Source organism: Ictidomys tridecemlineatus, chromosome 5 (genome assembly GCF_052094955.1).
Source record: "Ictidomys tridecemlineatus isolate mIctTri1 chromosome 5, mIctTri1.hap1, whole genome shotgun sequence".
NCBI classification, from domain to species: domain Eukaryota; kingdom Metazoa; phylum Chordata; class Mammalia; order Rodentia; family Sciuridae; genus Ictidomys; species Ictidomys tridecemlineatus.
In genome coordinates this window covers 123594554-123619807 of record NC_135481.1, presented here as the reverse complement: position 1 = coordinate 123619807, position 25254 = coordinate 123594554, and the positions used below count along the sequence as shown (strand labels likewise).

General features: G+C 62.7%; 1 protein-coding gene across 3 annotated transcripts; it reads right to left on the bottom strand.

Moving 5' to 3' along the window:
* Positions 1-25207, bottom strand: Cep170b (centrosomal protein 170B). 3 transcript variants are annotated; one of them, XM_078051045.1, is made up of 19 exons: positions 25069-25207; positions 22588-22719; positions 15655-15744; positions 14452-14530; positions 13964-14022; positions 12711-12849; positions 11080-11184; positions 10475-10945; positions 9526-10238; positions 9110-9271; positions 8560-8650; positions 6679-8394; positions 5169-5409; positions 3389-3548; positions 2945-3088; positions 2736-2824; positions 2325-2418; positions 2175-2226; positions 1-2074 (listed from the first exon to the last, which is right to left on the bottom strand). In XM_078051045.1, exons 2-19 carry the CDS (start codon positions 22690-22692, stop codon positions 1827-1829), a joined length of 4758 nt encoding a protein of 1585 aa, XP_077907171.1. In that variant the 5' UTR covers positions 22693-22719; positions 25069-25207; the 3' UTR covers positions 1-1826. The 3 variants fall into 3 exon arrangements, with proteins under 3 accessions (XP_077907171.1, XP_077907170.1, XP_077907172.1); XM_078051044.1 differs by having other exon boundaries at positions 9098-9271; positions 25069-25206; XM_078051046.1 differs by lacking the exon at positions 9110-9271.
* Between the last annotated feature and the right edge of the window lie 47 nt (positions 25208-25254).

The window sequence follows — 25254 nt, the reverse complement described above, 5'->3', positions numbered from 1 at the left end:
TGCTGCCACGTGATACAAGAATGATTTATTAGAACTGCATGACAAATCATATAAAATAACCATTTTCTGAAAGACACCCACGAGACCACCTGAGAACAGTGTACAGCCATACCTCCAAGAAGCCAGGCAGGTAGGTACTAATCCCAGGTCAGAGGTTGGAGGGGAGGAACACAGGGACTCGTGTGGGGGTGGGGACACCAATTTGTGCATAAAAAGAATTGTACAGCAGTGAGCAGGGGTGAGGGTGGATAAGTCTTGGACAAGGCAAGTGGCCACGGCTTGATTCTGGGAAACAGGATGTGGGCAGCTGGGAGGGGCATGCAGGGGTGGGCGGCACCCGGGCAGGCTGGACTAGCACCTCCTCCAAATGGACAGTGGGCTCTGGGGACAGGGCCAGGCGGGATCCCCCAGCCTCCCTGCACACACACACACACACACACACAAACACACACACACGTACACACACATAAACATGAGGTGGGCCAGGGCACGGGTGTGCAGGGCCCTGCACTGGACTCCACGCCAGCTATCTGTAAACAGGGAGCCCATAACCGTGGCCTGCAGCCACCTCCCACAGTGGAGGGCCCACCAGGGTCCCACGCCTGCACTGACACCAAGAGCAGCGCAGGCACAGCCACCATCTGATCCCGGGGCACGCCCCACCCTACCACAGCCAACAGGCTCTTTGGCTTGGTGGCCCCAGAAATGGCCACCGCTGCAGCAGGGGAGCAGGTTCTGCTCCCCCGCATGCTCCCAGCTGAAGGATCCTGAGAAAGCACAACCTTCCTGGGCCCGCCCATGCTCCCCACCCTGGGTCAGGCAGCAGGAGCCTGCTACGGAGGACTGACTTAATGCCACAGCACAGGGAGGACAGGGGAGCGAGAGGCAGCCATGTTGTCCAGACCACCAACCAGGGAGCTTCGGGGAACCTGCTTCCCAGCCCCTTTGGTCTTGCGCTCACCTCACCCGGGAGCTGTGCGCCCATGTGCCCACCCCCAGGTCCCCTAGAAGTCCAGGTCCCTGCCTGAGATGACCTCTGCCGCTCTTTGCAGTCAGTGTGCCGGCGGACCTGGGCTGGCTCTAGACGGACACTGTCTCCACAACTCTGCACCCGGGTCCACAGGCCAGCTTATGCCACCTGCCCACACGTGGGCCGTCTCCCTGGGGCAGCCTGAAGCTCCATGGGTTTGGCAGTTATGTTGGCACCAGAAGCTTAGAGTTGTGGGCTTTCTGCCTCAAACACCTCCAGGGTTGCTCACCTGCCCAGGCTGCTGACTGGGGCAGGTAGAGCCACCAGGGCAAGTCCTCTCCCTCCTGGACAGGAGTGGGAACATGCCCGAGCCCTCCCAAGCTCCACGTCTGGCACTGAATGACCCATGCCCAGCACACAGGGTGGCAACAGTTCAGAGCCTCCCAGTGAGTCCAGGCAGGGCCCTGACAGGCTGAGGGTAGCATTGTGGTCACCCGGTGGGACCTCCCTGCAATGGCACAAACTACATTTTTCTTTAAAGCTAAGAACAAAAAAAAAAAACAGTGATGAGGGGTGGGTATGTGTCCTGCAGGGCTTGCTCTTGGCAGTGGCCACACCAGACACTGGGCCAGGAGGCTTGTGGGGGTAGGGGCAGCCATTGGAGGCTGGATGAGGTTGGGGTGCTGGCTGGGGCTGAGGGGGCCTGGGCGTGGGAGGTGCTTGCCCATGGGGTTATGGCACATGTGGGGTTTTTCACAGAGAACTGCCCGAGTTCGGGCAGGTGGGACAAGAGGTGGGTGGGCAGGTGCAGGACACATGCGCACAGGGAGGCTGGCCTGGCCCTCCTGGCCTGGGCCTAGATCAGGAACCTCTCTGCATCGGGGAGGAAGGCAGGCTCCGGGAGGCCGGGGGGCCCACAGTTGGCCCGCTGTGGGAAGCTCCTTAGGGGCAGGGCTGGCAACAAGGTCTCCACTGAGGTGGGCGTGGACGGGCTCTGGGCTGCTGTCCAGCCCTTCCCGAGCCCGGGCTGCCCCGAGCTTGTGCAAATTCTGTTTCCCGTGAGCAGGTCCAGGTTCCCAGTGGGGTCCACGATGGCATTGATGACTGCAGGTTGGAGGTCAGGAGGGTCAGGCCACAGAGGGTCCAGCAGCAGGGTGGCCCAGCAGCCTCCCCCTCACCTGCCCCAGGGCTGGGCCACACCTACCTTCCAGCTGCTTCTGCACTCTCCGCAGTTCCTTCAGGATGGAGCTGATCTCCTGGGGGAAGAAACAGTGGGTGGGTGGAGCAGGACCACTGCGGCATCCCCTGCCAGGCCTAAGCGGGTCCCGCCCTGACCCTGCCCACCCAGCCTCACCTTGTTTGACGTCTTCAAGATGGGCACCTCATTCTCGGCGTTGATCCTGGCCTCCAGGTCCTCCCATGCCCGGCCCGTGTTCTGGAACAGGATCCTTCCAGGGGAGGGACAGGACAGAATGAGGATGCAGGGGACCTGGGCATGACACCTCCCAGACCTCTCCTTCTCACGTGACCCATTCCTGGGCCCCAGAGCATAAGGAGGGCCAGGCTGCTGGTGCTGTGGTCCCCATCTTCGTGCAGAACACTGAGGGACTAGGGAGGGAGGAGGTGGGGTTCTCCGAGCCCAGGTTCTGCTTGCCACGTGGGGCCGGGTTCAGGTGTGCAAGCGCACCATGGGGCCCTGCAGGCCATGGCTCGACAGGGTCTCGCCCACCTACCACATCAGCACCTGCCTGAGGGCCGGACTCACTTCATCTTCTCAGCAAGATGCTCTGTGTTCTCACGGATGGCATGTGACAGCTGGGACACAGGATTCAGCATCAGGTTATCGAAGATCACCTGGGAAGACCGGGCATTAGCATGGCCCAGCAGTGCCCAGGTGGCCCTGCTCACTCCTTGCACCTAGACAGCCGGCCAAGATCCCGCGAGCATGGTGGTGGGGCAGGAGGGGACCCGCACCTCCTCGCGGCTCCGAGGCCGCGTCTTGTTGGCCAGGGCACCCTCTCGGTTGTCGTTCATGTTCTGGTCGAAGTCCCGAGAGTTCATGGAGCCAGGTGGCACCTTCTGGAAGTTGAGGCTGGCCTCTGGGATGCGCTGCACCAGCTGCAGAGGGGCAGGGCGGGCAGCATTGGCACGCCTGGCGGAGGGCAACCACCAAGGGGTGGAAGGAGCGGCCCCTCTGCTACAACAGGCAGAGAGCATGAGGGGCTCTGCTCCCTTGGATGGGGCAGCTGAGCTTCAGGTGTGCTGGCCTCCCCAGGCCATGGCCTCTTGGGGGGGATGGCAGGGGGTCAGCCCAGAGGGTCAGAGCTCAGGGTGTGCAGGACTGGGGAGTGACAACAGCCCTCTGCCTTGGTAGCAGGTACTGTCCCTGGCACAGGCACCCAGGAAGCCAGGGCTTACCTCCTCACGGGCGGAGATGGTTGAGGCGGGGGTGCTGGGCACATTCCCAAGAGAAGGACTGCGGGTGGGCCCTGGTGAGCCCAGCGAGTCACCGTCTCCAGCTACGTCATGGATCTCCTGGGCCAAAATAGCCACGTCCTTCACCAGGGTCTGGCTTAGCCTGCAGCCGGCAGGAAGGACAGGTCTGTGGGGGTCCTCATGGAAACTCCCACCATGGGGAAGGGGCAGCAGGAGCCCACGAGCCTCGAGGTTGCCCCACCTGGTAGTGCACTTCCTCCAGGCACAGGTGGGACCCTGCCACGTTGACGTGGCACTGGATAGGGGACAGGGGCCTGGGATATGCAACCCCCCACTCTGGCCCCAAGCCATGTCCAACTAGCCATAGCAGCAATGGAATGGGCCAGAGCCCCACCAGGAGGTTCCACTCACCACTGCCCTGGGGAGGGACAGGGTGGGTCTGCCAAGAGGAGGGCAGTGCCACCCCCTGCTCCTGGGCAGGACTGGGCATGGTGGCTGCTGGGTGTGGGTGTGACTCAGCCACAGGGTGTGTGGGGCACAGGACCACCCCTGCAGGCAGGAGAGCTGAGGCAGGGAAAGGGTGGACCGCCAAGGCAACTAGAACCTGGGTTCCTAACACCCTGGGGGAGAGCGGGGCAGAGGGTGGGGGCAGAGCCTGGAGGCCAGGGGCCTTTCTGCAGGCAGCGGCCAGGGAGCAGCGAAACTCCCTGCACCCTGGAGAGGGCAACAGGCATGCCCCAGCAAGGCACCTAGGCAGCTGGAGGGGGCAGAGACCTGCTGGGGGTGGACGCTGTTCCCTGGCCCTACCACCCACATGGCCTTAGCTGGGGCCACATCCTGGTCCTGGGACCCATGGAGGACCAGGTCTCTGTCCCCAGCTGTCACAGGGTGTCCACTACCTGCCCCTCTGTGAACAGCACTGCCTCTGGCCCATGCTCCAAGCTGGGCTCTGTCTGATCAGCCTCCCCATGCTGCCCACCAGGACTGGGACCCCTCACTGGTTCCACCTCCTACATGACAAGAACATAGAAGGATGTCCCTCTGACGTGGGGGACGTGCCTTGTCTGCTGCTGTGGGCCCTCTCTGCCCAGGGGCACACTGGCACTCAGGATCCGCCGCCCCTTCGCCTCGCCCAGGCACAGTGCCTCCATCCAGGGACCACACCTCTCTTCTGGGTGGCCACACAGCCCCCATGCTCTGCTCAGGTGGCATCACCCGCACACCGTGGGTATCCAAGGGACAGCTCTGCCCCAGCCCTCCTCTCTCCACAGCTCCCAACACACCTACTCCACAGTGGCTTCAGTTGCCATCCCTGCCAACATGCCTGTGTCCCCCATCTTCTTGTGGGTCACTCTCTGGAGGGCCACCTGCCTCTCGTCAACTTCGGGGTGCCTCAGGGGCTCTCAGGCTGAGCATCAACAAAATACATGGCATCCACCTAGGTCCAGGACCTCACCTGTCCCTCCATGAACCTTTGAGGCCCAGCCTTTGTGGCATGACCACTGCTCAGGGGAGACCATGTCCACTCCACTTATCTCCCCACACCGTCCTCCCATCATCTGGGCTGGAGACCGACAGCTGCTGAATGTCCATGTGAGGAAGCTCATTTCTAATAGAAACACTGGGGTACCGCCTTGTTCCTGGGGTCCCTGATCCTCGTGGGCAGATCTCATTCATCCACTGCCCGTCCAAGCATTCTCCACATCTACCTGGGGCCAGGAGGAGGGCCCCAGCCCAGCCCCTGCCGCTCTCGGCCACTCACCTGGCTATCTCCGCGATCTCTGCTGTCTGCACGATGAAACCATAGGGGTCAGGCTCCTCCTCGTCATCAGTGTCCCGCAGGCCAGGGGCCCGGGGGCGAGCACGGCCAGCACCACTGGCCCGGGGGGTCTGCGTGGCTGTTGAGGCGTGGGAGCGCGAGTGTCTGGGGGAGCCGTGGTGGGAGCCGTACTCCTCCTCGGAGGTGGACGTGTAGTCCGAGCCCTGCTGCCGGCGACGCGCGTCTTGGGTGAGTGGGTTGGTTCAGGAGCAAGAACAGAACAGAGCGAGCTCAGCACCCATGCACCCTGGGGCCCTTGAGTCCCCAGACTGCAGGTGCCTGCAGCTGGTGCCCATCCCAGAAGCCCTTCAGCAGAGCACCAGCAGTCGCTGAGCTGTGGGGACCACAGGACACCACCAGCCACCACCTGCCCAGAGAACACGTGGGCTGAGTGGCCAGGTACTCCCAAGTCCACCTCAGTGACCCAAGTGACATCTATCCCTGATGAGATAGGAACCAGTCCAGGACAGCAGGGAAAGGTGCTGAGCCGACATGGAAAATGGGGGTGGACCTCGCCTGAGGGTCAGCCACACAGGGGGTTAGGGCACAGGGTGAGTCCAGGCACGCCCGTGGGCAGGGTCCTGGCTCTTGACCTAGCCCTGAGCTGAGGCTCTGAAGCAGCTTCCAACACACAGGCTCCGTGGCTGGGCTGGGCGCCTGAATGCCTGGGAGCATGGAGGTGTGGCATGCAGTGACAGTGGGTTCTGCCAAGCAGACTTCCTGCCAGTGCACCCAACAGCCATGGGTGGGTGGCAGGTAGTGGGGGCAGGTGGGCCAGCCCTGGGCAGGGCAGTGCGGTCAGAGCAAGGGCAGAGCTGCAGCTCCTCAGCCTCAAACCAATCTACTCCATGAGCACAGCTCCCTTGGCAGGTCAGGAGAGGGCAGGCTGTGTGTGTGAGGACCCTGTCAGCGCAGGTGGGCAGCAGCTCCAGCGGCCACTGTCGCCTGTCACTGGACACATGGGCCTCGGGTGCAGGGTGGGTCTCTCATGGGGTCTGACCCAGCCTTCCCTGGCGGAGAGGTCTGTGGGCTCAGAAGGCTGTCAGAGAGCCTCCCACCAACGGCACAAGAACCCAGCGCTCTCCCCTGGGCTTCAGTCACAGCAGCACGGGGAGCAGAGGACCATGGAGAGCACCCCCCCCCGCCCCCCAGTCCCCAGGCCCTGTGGTGGGTGGCTCAGGAGTCACAGGAGGACTCAGCTACAGCGTAAGAAGAGTGGCAGGGCCAGCGCCTGGGCCCAGTGGGGAGTGGGATGTGTCCCTGTCCCCAAGGAGGTCAGAGTCATCTGCCTGCATGGGGGCAGCAGGGACACTGCAAGTCGGCAACCCAACCTCCAGCTCTGGGAGCAAGGGCTCCCCTGGCTGCCACGGGGCAGGCAGACGTGCGGGAGGTGTGCAGGCGCTGGAGGCCACCCTGGTCCCGGCCCGCTCGCCAGCCCACCACCCACACTCACTGGAAGAGTATCTGGCGCTGCCTGGGCGAGCCCGGCTGAAGGGCTGGCGGGAGCCCGCAGTGGTGGCGGTGGCAGTGGCGGCGGCCTTCCTGGCAGCGGCGCGGGCTTCGGCCATGGTGGGCTTGCGGCTGGTGGAGTACAGCTCGACACTGCGGCCGGAAAAGCCTGCGCGGGCCGGGGCTGTCTCAGAGTCGCTGGGCCCTGTGAAGGAGCCTGCCCGCTTCCGGGGCATGGCCAGGATGTCCAAGCGCGACAGCTTCTTGGTCTGCTCAGGAGCTGGCCGGCTGGCCAGCTCGGGATTGGCCAGGGGCCCCCGATCACTGTCCATGGCCTCGGTGTCTGAGGTGTCCCCCAGTCGGGCTCGTCTCAGGCGGGAGGCCCGAGTGGGCCGGGGGGTGGACAGGCTGTTGGAGCGGGTCAGTGCCTGATGTACCTTCTGGGCACTGGTGGAGCTGCGGTTCTGCTCTTCCCGAGAAGCGGGCGATGGCGGGGGGGCCACTGGCTTCCGACGAGGTCCTGGCCGACCTGCCCCAGTGGCCTCCAGGGTCTCATGGTTGGAGATGACCAAGTCTGAGCTGGGTGGGTGGGTGAGGCCAGAGCCCCGCTCATCATCAGGCCAGTCCAGGGAACCTCGGGGCCCATGGCCCCGCCGTGCAGCCAGGCGTCTTGGGGGCTCCCCGCAGCCCAGGTCTGCTGGGCCTGGTGGGTGCTGCTGCTTCTCGGACAGCTGTTCCCGGGTGCTGCTCTGGGTGGCACCCCCAGGGTCTGGCACTGCTGGTGGGGAAGGCAGCTTCTCCTGTCGCCCTCGGGGCTGGGGGGTTGTTGGACTGGGTCCATTCTTGCCACTGAGCAGGCTGACGGTGCTGGCCGTGTCCACATCTGAGTCCCCAGACAAGGAGTCCTCTGGGGGCCTGGGGGTGCTGTCCCCCTCACCCTCTTCCTCTGCAGACTTGGAGAGCAATCGTGCCTCCAGGGCGGCCAGGGCTGACTCGGTCTCCTTCAAGATCAGCTGGGTGTCCTGCGAGTGGCAGTCCATGCGTGAGGCCCGGGCTGCAGCCAGGTCCTGCAGGAGGGGGTGACTGGAGATATGCGGGAGCTTGCCAGGTGCAGGGCAGCTGCTGGCCGGCTCCTTGGTGAAGCTTTCCTGCCGCACAAAGGCCACGGCTTCCTTGGGAGCGGGCAGGCAGGGGCTGTGGGGCTCTGGGGACGGCCCAGTGCGCAGCTGGATGACCATCCTCCCACTGGTACTGACATAGAGGCCATCGCTGGCTGGGGGGCTGGTCTGGGCTGCCCGACCAGGGCCCTGCACCTCCCCAGGAGCCAAGTACGGCTTCTGGGAGGAAGTAGCCTCCCTGCTCTGGCCTCCAATGAAGAAAGATGTGGGGGCCGGCTCCCCAGGAGTCCTGGGTGAGCGCCGTGCCCCAGCTGGCCCCTCCCGGGGGCCTCTGCGCCTCCCCTCCATCTGCTCCGCGCCTGGCTCTGGGACCCCGTCCGACCCGCTGGCATCACTCAGGCTGTCGGGCTCCAGGTCCTCCTGTCCCACGGGGTAGCTGGCCGGCTCTCTGCCCAGGTCGGGTGGCCCGGGCCCACTCCTTCTGGCAGCCTCGTGACCTGCAGGACTGGCAGCCCTGTCGCCGGGTAGCCGTGGGAGCAGTCGCCGCGTGCGTGCAGGCAGGGGCCCCTCGGCTTCTCCAGCCCTGGGCCCAGGGCCGTCGTCTGCAAGGCAAAAGGACAGCAGGTTAGAGCGCCTGCAGGTCTGCAGCCCTGAGCATGCGGCCCCACCCTGCTCTAGCCCAGGACAAGGCAAACCAAGAATGTGGCCGGTGGCCTGAGGCTGTCCTGACCTGGCCTCCACCCCCATGGCCTCCCTGGGTCACGTACCTGGCAGACCTGGGTCTGAGTAGCTGTCGGCCAGGCTGGCCCAGCGAGACACCCACTTCTGAGCCCCAGGAGAGCCCGGAACCAGGAGGCCCTGCAGAAAGAAGGGCAGGAGTATGTGTCCACAGCATGGGCAGCACACATCTGGAGGCCAAGAGCCAGGAGGGTATCCACTTGTGCTACCTGCACCTGCCACATGCACCCCCAGGCACAGACAGCAAGGTGACCCCACTCCCACGGTCTCACCTGGGCCTGTGTGAGCCCATCATGAATACCCACTGGGCAAGCTCTGCCAGAGGGGCAGAGTCGGGAGTCAGGGTTCAGCTCTGGTCAGCAGCTGTGGCTGTGCCCTGATCCTTGGCTCCATCTGTCCAGTCTAAGGCATCCCATGCCCCTGGTACCCAACTCAGCTTGGCCTCAGCACCTGGCCCTGAGTCCTCCATGCCAGAGCCCAGCCCAACTGCCCTGGGAGCCTGCCCTAATCAGAGGCCTGCTGACCTCGGGCCCCAGGCCCTCTCTGGAGGGCCACCTGGGCTCACACCTGGTGCTCCACCTGGGGTGCCAAGCCTGGTGGCCGGGAGGCAAACTCCTGCAGCAATGCCATGCGCTGGGCCACACCCTCATCACTGGACTCCTCTCTGTCCCCTTTGATGACTGGGCGAAAGGTGGCCGCTGACACCCTGGAGAGTTCGGGAGACTCGAATACCCCAAATACCTGCAAGACAGCACTGAGGGTCAGAGGTGCCTGGTCCCACTCCTACTGGAGGGGACAGGGCAGGATATAGCTGGACATGTCAAGTGGGAAATGGGCCCAGCTCCAGTCAGGTAAGAAGCTGGACAGGGCTGCTATGAGGCCTCCTGGAGCCCCTCCACCCAGCTGGACCAGGCATGGGGCCAGAGGCCTGGAGCAGACCAGTGGGAGTGTCCTCCGCCCGCACCCCATGGGCACTCTCCTAGCTGCTATGGCACCTGGTCAATCATTTTGCGGGCCTCCTCCACCTCCCTGTCCTGGGCCTCTGTCTCGATGGTGTAGGTGCCCGCATCGCTGAGGCTGTCCTCCTCTTCCTGTCTGCGTGCCTTGGTGAGCTGGGGGTCTGTGGGAGGTGGTGGGGGTGTTGGGGGTCCCACGGGGCTGGCCCCTCGGGGTGTCAGGGGGCCAGGCAGCACTGGGGGCACCTTCTCGGGGCCAGGTCTGGCGGATGGGGAGCTCTCCCGCAGACACTGGGCCATGAAGTCCTGGGCCAGGCGGGAGCGGCGCCCCACGCTGCCGAAGGGGCGGGCAGGTGCCCGGGGGGCGGGCGAGGTGCTGCCCAGCCGCTCCTCAGTCTTCTCCCGTTTGAGTGAGCTGGCCCTCTGTGGTCCCGAGCCGCTGCCTGCCGTGCGGGTGGGAGCACCCGGGCGCTCCCTGTCGGCAGTGCCCGGGCCTCGGCGCCTGTCGGGCTTGGGCTCCCCGGCAGGCGTGTGTGTGAAGGACTGAGAGCGCTTCTTGCGGGGCGTGTCCTCGTCAAAGAACTCGATGACAAAGGCCTGCTGGTTGTGCAGCAGTTCCTGCGGGTCCCGCTTGATCTGCCTCTGCAGCCGCACCTGCTCCCCGGAGCCCTCGGCGGTGGCCCCGGCCCCCGTGGCCGCCTTCCCCAAGGGGTCCTCGGAGTCGCTCTGCGTGCCGTCCTCATGCTTGTGGCCTGGGGGGGCCAACACATCAGGAGACAGCACTCAGCCCAGAAGCCTCGCTGCCCTGGACAGAGGTGAGCCATCACACGTGGTCTCATGTGGGGAAGGGCAGGGCAGGGCACCCCACATGCAGGACCCTGCCCCTCAGGCCTGTGGTTCTCGGGAACTCATCAGTGAAACCACCACTGGCATGGTGGACGTGCGGCCACCCACAGCCCCCACCCGCTAGCCCCTGGGCAGCACTCACCCTTCAGGGTGCGGGTGTGGATGGGCAGGTCACTCTTGGTGCTGTGGCGGTCATCCCCGGGGCCGGGCCGGCGCAGTAGGCTGGGGTCATTCTGCACCAGCCAGTCGGCCACCTTGGTCTCCGCCGAGACGGCCTCCACAGGCGTGGGCTCCTTGCTGGGCGGCCTTCGCTGCCGCAGGGAGAACTTGGTGATGTGATCCTTGATCTTCAGCTTGCCGGGGCTGCCGGCGTCGAACTCAATGGTGAAGGAGGCGTGGCTCTGCACCACAGGGGCCGCGCCCCCACCCCCCTCCTCGTCCTTCGTGGGCACCTCGTGCACAGGCGTCTCTGGGGGCCGTGTGGGCTGCAGGGCCTCCTTCGTGGGGATCTCGAAGTAGCTGGGCTCCCGCCGGAGCGAGTAGCCCTGGGGCTCCACAGGCACACGGAAGCCATCCAGCTCTCCATCCCGCTGGGCCGCCTCCTTGGGACGCTCTGGGGAAGCAATGTTCTCAGACCAGGCCTCAGGGCAGCCACCCTCTGCCACCATGCCCGTCTCCCCACAGGGCCCAGCCGTCCCCACCCCGCACCCCTGGGAGTGGGGAGGCATGTGCCAGTGTGGGGCCCACCTGGGCAGGGTTCCTCTTGGCGCCGGTCCTCAGGTGTCGTGCCACTGTCGTCCTCACCCCACCAGGAGGGCTGCCCATAGAGGGGCGTGCGGTAGGCCACTGCCTCTGTGGGGGGAGTTGAAAACTCTGGGACTGGAGCTGGGGGACAGGCGGGGCTCTGGAGCGGGCCCTGGCATCACCTCCTGGCTCAGACTGTGCTGCTGAAGACCCTGCTGGCAGCTCCCTGCTCTGAGCCACATGCCTGGGGAGGGACAACTGCCTGCAGGGCCTTATCCCTGCCTGAGCCTCCTTGGGAGTAGCCATGCAGGAACTCTCCCTAGGGGTATAGTCCTCCACAGCCCATCCCTGGGGCAGGCAATCTGGTCAGCCCTGGCTGGCCCTCTGCTCCTGGAGCCTGCCCAACACCCTCTTCTGGCCACGAATGCTCTGTAGACGGCTGGTCACCCAGGCCCACGTGGCACCTGGGTGCTTTGGAGCACTGTTTTTGTCTGAACACTGGCCTCCGAGGTTCAAATCACAGCTCATGTGAACTCTGGCTTTCTAATTCCTGCTTGCACTTGTTCCACCATCAGCATAGTGGCTGCGAGGTAGCAGAGGGTCTGGAGGCCAGGCCACCGTCCAGTACCCCGTGCTCCTGTGGTGAACCTCCCTGGGCAAGCACCCCTCCCCAGGACCTTCCTTGACCCAGCACAGCAGCACACATCTGCTTCAGGGCAGCCCTTCCCTGGTATCTGGCCCAGACCCTCTACTGCCCCTCAGGGCTGAACCACCTTCCTGCCCAGCTGACTGCTCTGAGCCACTGTCACCAGCTGTGTGTATTCACAGCCTAGACGCAGGCAGGTACTCCAGACGGCTCAGATAACTTTCTGGAAACCTTCCCAGTTCCAAAAGACAAGCTTGGGCTGGGCTCCAGAAAGCAAAAGGTGTGCAGCTGCCCCCGAGCCGGACACTGGCTGCTCGCAGCTCCTTGCTGCAGATGTGCAGGCTGAGGCTGGGGGAGGACAGGCAGAGTCCCTGGACACACGCCCTTCCATCTCCACCCCGCACACCCCACACACCCAGCCAGGTGCTCTCAGGCCTCCCAGTGCTACGCCCTCCCCCTGTGCACACCCAGAGCTGGGTGGCAGCTACCATCCCACGCAAGACACAACCAGGTTTTGTGGTGGAGGCCCCCAGCCCCCGGTGGCTCTGTGGTGCAGAATTGTGTCCAGATGTCTGATGCTGGGCAGTTTAGCCTTCAGCATCCACATTCTGCCTGCCTCTGACCTGCCTGAGACCACACGGGTGGCCAGTTGGTGGCCCACCAACTGCAGAATCTGGGATGTGGTGTGCCAGGGCAGGTGTGTACAGAGTGAGGGTGCAGGTATGTAAGGGCACCTGAGCCCGTGCACAAGCAGGCAAGGTGTGCCCTAAGTGTGCAAGCTGGGGTGCAGGGGCATGCAGGGAGGGGAGGAGGTACACTTTGGGGGAGATGGGGTACAGTGGGGAAGGACAGGACATGATGGGGGAGCTGTGGGAGAGGAACATAGTGTGAGGATAGTCACTAGGTGGAGGAAATATTGTGGGTGCATGGTAGATGGGACATGAGGATGGTCCACCTTGTCCCTGTTCATCACCAGCCCAAGGCCTACCTGCTCCAGGTCTCCGGTCCCCCTTCTCCGGCCTGGGATGCAAGGACTCGCAGTAGGGTGTGTGCTCGGGCAGTGCCTCGCCTTTCTTGGGTGCTGGGCCCTTGACGCTCACCTGCAGCTGGCTGGTGTACTTCTCATGCTACGGGCAGGCCGGCAGGGGTGAGGGGTGGGCACCAACATTGGGATACAGCCACCCAGGGTGGACCCAGCCTCTCCCTCCCACTTGGACAGAGCATGAGACCTGCCCATTTAGGCAGCTAAGGATCCACACCTCAGGCCACAGAGCTTTGAGGGGCAGATGGGGTTTGCTCTGATGGGAGGTGGCAGTTATGGACACCAGCACAGAGTGTCTGGACACTGCCATCTCCAGGCCCCACCAGAAACAGGTCCAGGTGGCAGGGTTTTAAGCACAGGAGTCCTCAAGGTTGGGGACCAGAGACACATGCATACTGGCAGAGTGGGCTCACAGGCCCTGCTGCTCTGGCTGTGCGACCCCATGCTGCCCACGGTCATTTGAAAAACAGGCTGAGGATGGTCCACCCACTGGGCTCCTCGCTGAGCTCTAAGCAGGTTCCCACACACCTGTGCTCCCACACAAACAAGCAAGGGCAGAGGGGACACCTGCCTCCTGTGGCTCCCCCAGGTCCCAATGAGGGCTCTGCACACATGACCCAGCATACTCAAGGGCACCTGCTCAGAAGGTGCTCCTGTGGCCTCCACACGTGTGCCTCCTCTTGCCCTCCTGCTCCTAGCCTCCACAGGACCCTTCTCATACCCAAGATGCTGGTGGGCCCTGGGCGGCCACAGGGGTCCAGTTTCTTGCCCCACCATTGGTGTACTCTGCTCCCAGTGAGACATCTGTTCCAACGGGTGACCTCAGCAGCCCCTCCCTGGGCTCTTGGCCACCTACCCAGCCTTAGAGGCCTGTCCTCTGAGCCACAGAGCCAAGCATCATGATGGCGGCAGGCTGATGGCTCAGCCTTACCCCACCACTCCCTCTCCAGCTGCTCCCCATCTGCTACTGCATACGCCTGGAGAGTAGTGGCTACTTCCTCACCTGCCAGACTGGGCTCTCTGGCAGGGCAGGACAGGTCAGACTGATTCATGGGATCCACAACCAGGATCTGGGCCTGGCGAATGTATGCCAGGGAGATAAGGCAGAGGAGGCAGAGACGGGGGGGGATGGGGTTAAGGTCTCACGGCCAAGGAGTCCAGGACTGGACCTGCTCAGTCCTGGGCTCACGGGCACTAACCTTGAGTGCCTCCTCAGGAACACGGTGCTGCACACGCTCTAGCACGTACATGTTAGAATGTGGACTTACGTTAAAGAGAACACAGAGCAGAGAGAGCTGGGAGGACGTGCACCCAGAGCATGCCCAGGGTGAGTGGGCCCACTCAAGCCCAGCCAGAGCTCCCTCACCATGTCCCACATGCTCAGAGCACAGGACATCCAGCCTGAAGAGCTTGCGGTCAAACCAGGACCCTGGTTCCAAGGAGTGGTTACTTGATCCCCAGCCCTATGTGACCTCGGGCTCAGCAAGTAGGCTGGCAAAGGCCTAGACAGGGACGGGAGCTCCCTGGGTCCCCAATAGGAGGTGGAGCCCAGCCATGGGCACGGTGCTCTTGAGTCGCCAGGACCTGGCTATGAATGTTAAGGCCCCTACACAGTTCCGGGACGAACTGTGATTCTGGTTCTGGAAGGAGAAGTCCAGAGGAGGGGAGTTTCTCAGGAAAAGGATATCGTAGCCAAAGCGGATGACATCATTGAGCTTCAGCGTGACATACTTCTGATCTGGGATGCGCACATCATTCACAAATGTCTGTAGAGGAACGGGGCAGTGCTCTGAGCTGTGAGGTCAGCCAGGGACAGCTGCTGAGGCTCTGCAGACCCTCCCTGCTGACCTGTGTCCCTGGCTGACCTCAGGGTGCCACAGACAGCCTACAGCTCTGTGACATTAGAGCCCAGTCAGGTAGCTGGCCCTCCAGGGCCCAGGAGTGCAGATCAGGTCAGCACTCGGGGGGCCCTCTCAAGCCCATGCAGGTAACAGAGGAACACCTGTTATTCATGCAGCCCTGTACAGGTGGGCTGCCCCATCTGATGAGTGGACTTAAGGGGAGGGGCCCGAGGCAGACCCCAGTTGGACCTGAGGCCCCCTTGCTGGGAGCATGTTGAGCGGCTACAAAGGGTAGGACTCGTGCTTGTAGGAGGCTCACAGTGTAGGGAGGGCCTGAGGCCATGGTGGGATCCCGATTCACAACTGCATGGGTGGGAAAAGGATGCACCCTGATGGCTTGTTCTCTCATTGAAATAGCATCCTAGGATGGCCCACGTCCATTAAAACAGAGATCCCAACAGTTACCTCCAGGATCGACATCTGCGGCCCTGTTTTTCCACTCCACACACTGGGCTCCTCTCAGCCAACCCTCCCGACTCCTGCAACCAGGGTCTCCCTCCTGGCCACCTCCCTGCTCCTGCCAGTGACAACTCACAGAAGGGAAGGTCACAGAACTCCCATACCCAGAGAGGGCACTTGGGCATGGGTCCTTCCATGGAGGTACACTTCCCAGCCCTGTCTCCTCTATCACCTGAGGTGTCCACTCACCGGGAAAAAGCCACGCCACCCCTGGAGATCAAGTCCCAGCCAGGGAAAGCCCTTCTGGCCTCTAGCAGAGAGGAGGATTCCTCCCTAGAGGAGCAGGAGGCTGGGAATAGACTAGGGAATGAGGGTGGGGCCAAGCTAGGAAATGAAGAAAGGGGGCAGAGCTGAGGGGAGGGGCCAAGGACAGGAGATGAGGCAGGGCCAGAGCTGAAGGGAGAGGCCAGAACTGAAGAGTGGGGCCAAGGTAGAGGGGAGGGGCTAGAGCTGAAGTGCATGGTCAGAGCAGGAGTAGGGGGTGGTGCTAGGGCTACGGGGAGCGCCACTGCAGAGTCCACCACACTTACCCCATTGAGGCTGCCCAGGTCCTTCACCCAGTGCTCGTCGCGGTCCTGGTCATAGTTGATGACGGCATGCTGCTTGTCCACGCTGCGTGACTGGGGAGGCATAGAGACAGCCTCAGATGCCTCATCTCAAGAGGAGAGGCACCCCTGCAGGCCCACCCAGGGTGGAGCACCCCATGCTGCCTGCACTCTTTAGCAATACCAACATTAGCCCCTGAGCCCCCAACCCCTGGCAGAGGGCACCCCTTAATGCCACCAGGACAGGCCACAGGGCATTAGGGCAAGATGCCTGGGCCACTTCTATCTTCTGCTGCCCCCTGGCCCTGCTTCCAGGAACGCCCTCTCCAATGCCCCCTCCCATTCAGCAGTGGGAGCCCATGGGAACCCGTGATCATCTGGGACAGGCTGTTCTTCAGAGGGCAGGCAGGGGCGTCCAGTAGAACCCAGAGGGAAGCAGAGCAGGAGACTTGTCTCAGGGAGGGACCTCCTCCTCCTCCTGGCCTTGCCCCACAGGGCACACAGCGTCTCAGTGTGATAGACACATATGCGTGTGAGTCTCAGGCTCACTCCTACGCTGAGAGTCACCCAATTCCACCTCTAGCTGCCACCCACCCTCCACACCCTGGTAGGCCAGGGCCTGGCACCTGCCCACAAACCCCTCAACATACACATGGTACTTCCACCTGAGTCTCAGTTTCCCTGGCCACCAGCCTACCCAGGACCCCTCTTCCCCCCTCTCTTTTAGAGAGAGAGAGAGAGAGAGAGAGAATTTTTTAATATTTATTTTTTAGTTTTCGGTAGACACAACATCTTTATTTTATTTGTATGTGGTACTGAGGATCGAACCCAGCGCCCCGTGCATGCCAGGCGACCACGCCACCGCTTGAGCCACATCCCCAGCCCCCAGGACCTTTCTTAAGGACAGTCACCCCAGCTCTCTCATGCTGTCAGCCTTGACTGGAAGACCATAACTGAGCCCCCATGCCCTACCAGGACAGAAGCAGAGACAGGTCACATTCTATTTACTTAGGGTCTGCCAGTAGGGGCCATGTCACCCGGTCTACAAGGTCATGTGTCTCAAGTCTCAGGTCTCAGCACCCAGCATCCCCACACCCCCACACCACAAATCACGTTGCACAGCTTGGGGCTGTGGGTGTCTGGGTAGTGGCTGCATCCCTGCTGACCCTCTCCCCCACGTGAGAAGCCACAGGCCTGGGGCCCAGCCAGCAGGACCAGCCAACCCTGGGAAACCATCAAGGACAGTGTGTGCTCCAGGATGCACCCCCGCAGGACACTGAGGTCAGCCTGCAGAGCCCCTGTGGTGAGATTAAGGCTGGCACGACTGCTCCCTCCTCCCTTCAGGATGGCCCCCAGCCACAAAGGTGGTCCAGGACCTGTGTTCCAGTGGGACCTCCCCCCAAGCTGGTCATTCACACCTATGGCCACTGCAGAGCCCCTCCTCCCTGATCCTCTCCACCTGCCCTGCTCCATCTGTAGATAAGCACTAGAGGCCCCCAGGACATAGCCTCCTTCCTTGTCAGAGTCCAGGGAACACAGCAGGGGCTGGGGGGGGGGGACACAGGCAATGTCACATGGTTTGGCCCAGGGTTAATGTCTAGCCCTGCAGGTATGCCAGCGCAGACCCTAGACAGCACTGCAGCTAGACAGACTGGTCTCCATGCTCCCATAAACACTGCCACTGAGGAGGGAGCACCCGGAAGCCCCAAGGTGTCCAATTTGCCCACAAGGATGGTGCTGGCAGTAGAGACCTGGGGAGCCTGAGAAGGGAGCACAGGAGGGCGGGGCCCAGCCACACTCTGCACTCCGCCCTCTGTCTTCTCAGGATGTGGGCAGGGTGTGGGGGACAACTGACCCAGGAGCACTGGGTCCTCGGGCAGCCGTCTCTGAGTTACCTCCCTTGGCACAGCCCACATCATCCATGGGAAATAGAGGTTGGTGGCTCTGCCAGCCAGTGCCCTCACTGAGAGGCCTCAGGATCAGTCCTGGTCCAACTCACCCACCCCCAGAGCAGCAGGACTCTGGCAGAGGGGGTCAGACCTTGAGCCCCTGAGCCCCACTTCTTCCCATCCCAGACTCTTCATCCAAAGCTGCCCCCAGCACCAGTCTCTGCCCTAGAGAGGACAGGCCTGAGGGGCATTCCCAGCACTGCTCCCTCCACTGGCCTCAGCCTGTTCCCCAAGGCCTTGGATGCTCCTCGTACTTCCTCCTCCTACGGGCCCTGGTGGCCGGCAAAGAGCAGGGGAGGCACTGGTTGGGGGACACTGGCACTCCTTCCTCTGGGCATTACTCCCCCAGGGCGGAGGGCCATAGGGTGGAGGGCCTCGCAGCCCTCTAGGTGAAAGTGGGTACCTGACGCGCAGACCATTTGACTGCCCCTCTGGGCAGCCCTGAAAGACAGGCACATGGTTCCTACTCGGAGCCCACTAGTAGCCAGAGGCCTAGGGCTCTGGGATGGGCTGGAGGCTCACCTCTGCCTGCCACCCGCCATCTATACAGGCCAGCTCTCTAGACATTCAGAAGGAACCCACCGCCTCAGAAAAGCCAAGCCTGAGCCTGAGAGCTGGGCTCTGGCCCCTCCTTGGGCCAGGGTCTGAAAGGCGCATGGGGAAGAGTATGGCCTGGGGGCTTCTGAGGCCACCTGCTCTCACCTGAAGGGTGCCCAGGACAGTTCCGGGCTCTGCTGGCCCGAGGTGAAGGGGATGGGCAGCTTAGACACTGGGTTTGCTGAAGACTGAGCCCTGGAAGGGCTTCCACCTGAACTTCCCAACCTGTGACCACATGGGCCTGCTGTCCACAAGCCAGCCTCCCTGGACACCCTCCAGGCCCCCCCAGGAGCACCAGCCCCACATACCCCTTGCCACTCCCGGGCACACACACCACTGGTCTTCATCCTTAGTCCTCAAGCTGTGGCCATACCCTGGCCACTCCCCCCGTCTGCCCCACCCCCACCTGGCCCTGGCCAGCACTCTGATCTTGTTACTCTGCTGCTGAAACTTTCTGGGACTGTCCCTGGCCTGGAGGAACAGTGGACTTGCCTGAGAGCCACAGGCCCTGGGGACCTCTCCTTGCCCTCTCCCTGCCAGTCCACCATCTGGCTTTGGTCACACCATTCTGGGGACTCTGAAAGTGTCATCATTGAGACCCTCGCCTGGCCCTGGTCTTAGCCCACATAATACTCTCTGTCCAGGCTCACCACCTCCCCGTCCCCAACACCTCCCCTCTCCCAGAAAGATGCTTCCCCCACCTCCAGTTCCCAGTTTCTGGACTCAACACAGGGGTCCCAGCAGCCCCCAATCACACCTGGGCTGGGCTACCCACGTACTCCCAGGTCTGACCCTCTCCTGCTGGCCAGGGCCTCGTCCCAGACACCCTTCTGCCATGGCCCTCTCAGATCACACATGTTCCAGGAACTCGTGTCCCTCTTCCAGAAACCTCCCTCCCAGCGCGACACCTCAGACCAGACCCCACCCTGCCAAGCCCACATGCTCAGGGGCTAGAAGCCAGCCCACCCATGAGAGGCAGCTCCTGGCCCAGGGCTCAGACCTGAAGCACCCAAACCAGGCCTGCAGGAAGGGAGGCCTCTGACAGCGGAGACCAGAGTGCGAGGCCACCAGGGGCTCCGGAGTTGGAGGAAAGGTCTGACAATTTGTACTCACTTTAAAATGGAATAAAGATATGTCTCCCAAGTTTATGTCTGATGTTCCCTGTGGAGGAGAGCCCTGAACTGGCTGTGCTGACCCTGGTGGTGGTCACAACCCGAAGTTCAGGCACACCCTCCTGCCAGCTCATCCCAAGGGTCACCACAGTGAGCCCGCAGTAGGCTGACTGGACTTGCTGCCAGCAGGGGCTCCCAAGGCTACTCTGATTGTGGTTTCTGGTTCAGGAGGCAATTATCCGAGTCCCAGCTGTCATACTTGCCCATGGACAGCATGGTGGAGGCCAAGAGGACAGAAGACACTTCCCCACGAACTAGCAAAACACACACACACACACACACACACACACACACACACACACACGCGACATACGAGTACTCACACACACAGACACGTGTGCCCAGGCCTCCCAGCCCCCATGCTCATCCTCCTCCCCTGAAGGGGCCCTCCTGCCTGGCCCCTCTGCCACTCTTGTTGATCCTCCCTGCTCACACTGTGGGCCTGGTCAGCCCTGGAGCCCCAGTCCTGCCCACAGTGCTGCCTTCTTTGCACCTCTCCCCATATGGGGGTGAGCGGGGACATCTCACTGATGGGTGACATGTTCGTGCCCAGCTCCTGCCTGGAGAGGACAGCACAGGAGCACTTTCTGGGCCCAGAGAGGAGGCCTAGGGCGCTCGGGGAGCCAACGAGAAGGTGCTGGCTAGTGGGCTGGGGTGGGGACTGATAGAGTCCACATGGGGAGGTAAAAGTGGAATCAGGTCCCCTGGGAAGCCAGCACAGGGGTGAGGGCTGGGACTCCTGTCTGTGAATGGGGTGGGAGGAGCACTCAGGGGCTCCAAGTGTGGGGTGAGGGGCAGGAAACAGTGGAAGAGAAGGGGCCAGGCTGAGCCTAGGTGCGGGCCTCTGAGAGCGCTGGTGCAGCCGTGGAGTGGGGCCAGAAACTAGAGCCAGGGAGGGTGCGGGACAGCATGTGATGGCCTGCCACAAGCAGGAGCAGAGGGGCCTGAGGGCCCTCAAGTGCAGGTCCCAGAAAGCCACTGGGAAGGGGATGCCCACATGTACCCAGCTCCTGAGGGCCCAGAGGGGTGGTCAAGGGAAGGCAGCTGGGGAGCCTGCAGCCAGCTGGGATGGGGGCCAGGGCTCAGGTGGGAGAAACACTGGGTGGGCTGCTGGTGGAGGAAAGAAATTCCCAGCAGAGGTGGCTCTGCGGGGCGTGAGGAGGAAGGGAGGCTGGCCCGACCCAGGCCCAAATGGCATGAGGAAGGGTGACCGAGCAAGGGCCACAGGGGTGAGGACAGGGAAGGGGCAGCTGCCAGGGTACCGAGGGCTGCCGCCGGCACTCACCCTATGCCTGCACCAACTCCTCAAGCTGTCTCCCATGCAAGACATTACATGGCCACACATGGAGCGGCAGAAACGCAGGCAACCCAGGAGGGGCCACCTGGCAAGGAGACCTGAGAAGCCACCACTGTCCTGCCCTGCTCAGGGCTCTGCCACTCCTAGGCTGAGAAGCAGGACTTGGGCCTCAGCCCTATCTGGGCACCCCAGGACCTAAGAAGAACAGCAAGCAGCGCCAGGGCGGGGCCACCGAGCACCTAGGCTAGGTCCCCCGAACCCCAGGCTCCCTGTGGCTCCTCTCAGAGCCCTCCTGGCCACCAGGGGGAATTGCAGGGCACACCCTCATCACACCTGAATCAGGGCTATGCAGCTCCACACCACACTGTGGAGCAACCCGCAGGTCAGGCTGGGGCTACTCTCCAAGGCTGGGGACAGCCTGAGCCCCCACATCTTACACAGTTTTGGTGCCTTTCAATGAGTAAAGTCATCACCAGATGGCTTCATAGCAAAGAAAATGATTCGAGGTGAGTGTCCCACACACGGCCTTGCCTGTCCCTGTGGCTGTCTTTGAGCGACACACCCCTGCAGGGGCAGTGGGAAGCACTGGCCTGCTGCTCCTGCACATAGCTGCTGACATGGTCTGACCACCTACAGAGGCACCAAGAGGGTAAAGGGCAGAGAATAGTCTGGGCCCAAGGAACAACCTGAGGCGTGCCAGGTGCAGACCCAGGCACATGGGAGGACATTTGTTGAGAAGCCAGGGTCTGGCTCAGCCCTCTCTGCCCTAGGACAAGACACCGCAGACTGGGCATTTGTAAGCTACGGAGACATCACTCACGATGCCAGAGGCGGGAGGGCCAAGATCACGGTGCCCGAGACTAAGGGCCCTGTCGGCCTCAGTCCTTTCTTGGCAAGCCCCTACGGGCTTTCTTAAGGACCCTCATCCCATTCATAAGGCCATCAAGTCCTGATCCCACCAAAGGCCCTGCCTCTCAATACCATCACCCTGGAGACATGTTTCTATATGTGAATTCAGAGGGACACAAACTCAGACACAAATGGAGTGTCACTAGGACAGTGCTTTCCCCAGATGGAGGTCAACAAACATTTGCTGCCCAGGTAAATGTGCTTGTGAGGGTACCCTGCCACAATCCCGGCCCTGCCCACCTGACAGAGCTGGGTGCACCCGGGGAGTGCAGTGGCAGCCAGGGTTGCACATGGGAGGCCACGCCAAACCAAAACGTCCTGGGGGGTGGCAAAATCCCCCTCAGCAGCCCCTCAGCTGGACAGACAGATTGCCCAATAGGATGTTCTTCTCCTTCTGAGGATCCCAGGAGGGGCCAGGGCCCGGGTGCCATGCTGAAAGGTGGGGTGCAGGTAGGCTACAGGGAGCCCAGCTCATTCAGGAAAGGATATCCCAGGCCAGGATGGCAACACTGCCCTTCCTTCCCAAACAGGTACATGCAGAAGCCCCAAGAAGCCAACCCAGACTCTGAGACCCAGGGCATCCAGAGAAGAATTTCTGATTGCCCAGCACTCCTCCCTACTAGGCCCTTCCCACCTGGGGCACCATTAGGAAGCCCCCAGCTTTCACCTGGACACATAGAGGAACAAGACCACCAGGACCATCCTCAGATAGTTCTGATGGCGGACAACGAGGACATGGAATACCCTCTTTCCAGCAGCTTCTGTGGTGAGCCCTCGGCCCTCTGCCTGCACAGGGCAGTATCACCTTCCTGGCCCTGATGCTTTGAGGATCCAACGGAAGCCCAGGCACTTTCCCGTAAGAAATGGGCCTGACACACAGAAGCCAGCCTGTGCCCACAGCACACTCATGCCCCCCCATACCTGCCCACAAGAGGCCCCAGAACCCTCCTGTGGGTCAAGGACCCAGGCAAAGAGGCCCCAAGCCCCCACTCACCTGCAACATGAGCTCACATTCATCGCGTCCCACAAAGATCAGCTCGCGTGGTAGCCGGTGGCGGGTGCCGCTGCTGCTCACCAGAAACCATGACGTGACGCTCATCTTGGTGCTGACGAGGCCTATCTGGCCCTGGAGGGAGGTGGTCATGAGAGTGGGGCTCCCTGGTCTGGGCCTTGGACCCCTGTACACACCTGAGGCCCACCAAAGATCTGCCCATCTAAGCTCAAACTGGTTGATTCCAGAACTGCTGGGCTTCAGCATAGCAGGCCACCCAGCCCTCCTAGGCGTGCCTTCAATCCCACTGCCTTTGTCTTGTATGACCTGCCTCTCCTTGGAGGCCTACCTGTGGACCACCCAAGGTCCTCCCCATCCCCCAGGCCCCACCTATTCCCCTTCTCTCTAGGTGCCAGGGGACAAGGTCCATGGAATTCTGGCTACACTGCCTGTATGTGAACCCACATGTCCACCTAATCCAGCAGGAGCACCTCACAGTGACCCCTCAGGGTTCCCAGGACATGAAACCTGAGCCAGAGGGCCCACTTCTCCAGCAGTACTCTCTGGAAGCCCTGACACAAGAAGGCCTCGGGCACAAGACTGGCTCCATCGCGGCTCAGTGCAAAATGTAAGTGCGGTGGCCTCGTCTAGGCTGACGCTGAAGGAGAACTTGTGGCTCTGAGAGCAGAGCATGCACTCAAAGGCGGGGTCTGGGCAGGAGCTTATACCCAGTGTACAGGTTCCTTGCCCAGGAGGCCAGCCCTGGGGCTCTGAGTCCCTGCACATCACAATCTGCTTCATGTAGAGAACAGGTGAAATTAGGAGACAAGTCCAAAGGTGATCTGGAGACTGGTCAAGAAGTGAGGGCAACAACCCAGGACAGAAGTGACAGTACTGGGACCCTGGTGAGTGCACAGGTGGAGATAAAGGCAGGGCCACTGCAAGTAGAGGTGTAGAGGTGGACATGAGGGTGGGACAGAGGAGCTGGGAAGGATTGGCAGTCCTGGACAGAGCTAGACAGGTGGGGGCCATCGCTAGCTGGGAACAGTCACACAGGGTCCCCCACACATCTCCCAGGAAGTGCACACAGTCTACACATACGAGGTGACACCAGTCACCCTGGCCCTTGGGGCCCAGGCCTTATACTGCAAAGCCCAACACCCACACCAGAGGCTAAGCCCAGCTCTTCACTGAGGTCTCAGCTGCATTCCAGGTGGGCAGTGCAAGACCAACACCATGCTCCACCCATCTGAATGCCCAAGGGGCCATGCATTCCATGTGTACTGTCACCTTGCCCAGAAGGCAGGAAGAGGGAGAACCGTCTGCACCAGGAGGAGGCAGTTTCAGTTCACCAGCACGCCCCTCATTCTGGGACCCCTGCCCTTTCGTAGAGCCCAGCCTCCAGAGAGGAAACCACTGGGGACCTCAGGGTGAAACTTCAGAGTCTCCAGAGCCCAGACAGCAGATACAAAGCCTCCACAACCCTACCACCCAGAAAGCCCTGATCCTGCTGGGGGAGATGACAGGGCTCTCCAGAGAGCCCCCACCCCATCAGAGTCTCCCAGCCCCCATCCAGCTTTAGGTCTCATTCTCTGCTGTCACCTGCTGCTGGTTCCCTGTGGCCAGCAGACTGGGCCTCCCCCAGAGGAGGCCACAGCCTCTGCCTAAAGCAAAGGGAGGTCAAGCCCCCAGAGCCTGGTCAGGCGGCTCTGCAGGAGACAGGCCACACACTGTCACCACCAGCCCATCCTGAAAAGGCCTGGGAGTCACCCGAGGTTCCCAGCAGCCTGCCGCGGGTTTGGGGCTGGGCTGGCCTGGCCATGGTTGCCAGGAGGGAGAATAATAAACACCCCAAACTTGTCCCCTCAGCTATCCCAGCCAGAAGGGCCACAGCCCAGAGGGGAGGAGGAGAGGAGGCAGCGATGCGGAGAGGCTGGGGACAGCAACGAAGTAGGCTGGCGGCTGGAAGGAGCAGGCAGGCTGGAGACAGGCCGAGAGGTGGCAGGGACAGCGAGGAGACGGCGGCGGCGAAGGGAAATGAAGAGAGGAGGAAGACAGAGGGAGGGACAGAGGGAGGAGGCCGGGAGGCGGCCCGGCGGGAGCGCCAGGCCTGGAGGGGGAGGGAGCGGCGCCTGCTCCTGAATCAGCGCTGGTCGGGGGCGGCCAAGGCCCTGCCGGTGCCAGGGCGGGGACCCAGGTCCGGGCCTGCCCCCTCCACAGGCCGCGTAGACGCGCACCGGGCCAGGCCGCGTAGACACGCGCCGGGCAGCCCCTCCCTGCCTGGCGCAGACCTGGGCCGCCTCCGCGGCGGCGGGGACCGGCCTGGCCAGGTGTGCCGGCTGCCCCCACCCCCGCGCCTTTGTCGGAGCCGCACGGGGACCTCGCTCCCCTCCGTCCCTTCCCCGCGCCGGCTGCGGCCCGAAGGCGCGCAGGTGCCGGCGACTGGAGGCCCCGCCGCGGCAAGCGCGGGCTGGCGCGACCTACCTGCGGTTCCGGCTCGGCCCCAGCTCGGGCCCCGGCTCGGCCCCCGGCTCGGCCCGGCTCAGCCCGGCTCGGCTCGGCCCGGCCCTCCCGCCCGGCCGGCCGAGCGCTGGGCGGGGCCGCAGCCTAAGACATGCCCGGCGCGGCCCGCACGCTCGCCGCAGCCCCGGCCGAGCCCACGGGCAGAGC

Bases quoted from the DNA above. Each gene is read 5' to 3' on its own strand.
- Cep170b (XM_078051044.1), bottom strand. From the start codon at position 22,692: ATGAGCGTCACGTCATGGTTTCTGGTGAGCAGCAGCGGCACCCGCCAC. The intron at 11,185-12,710 runs GTAGGCCTTGGG...CTCCCCCCACAG, and splicing joins GGACCGGAGACCTGGAGCAG to AGGCAGTGGCCTACCGCACG. The intron at 3,549-5,168 runs GTGAGTGGCCGA...TGCCGGCTGCAG, and splicing joins GAGATCGCGGAGATAGCCAG to GCTAAGCCAGACCCTGGTGA.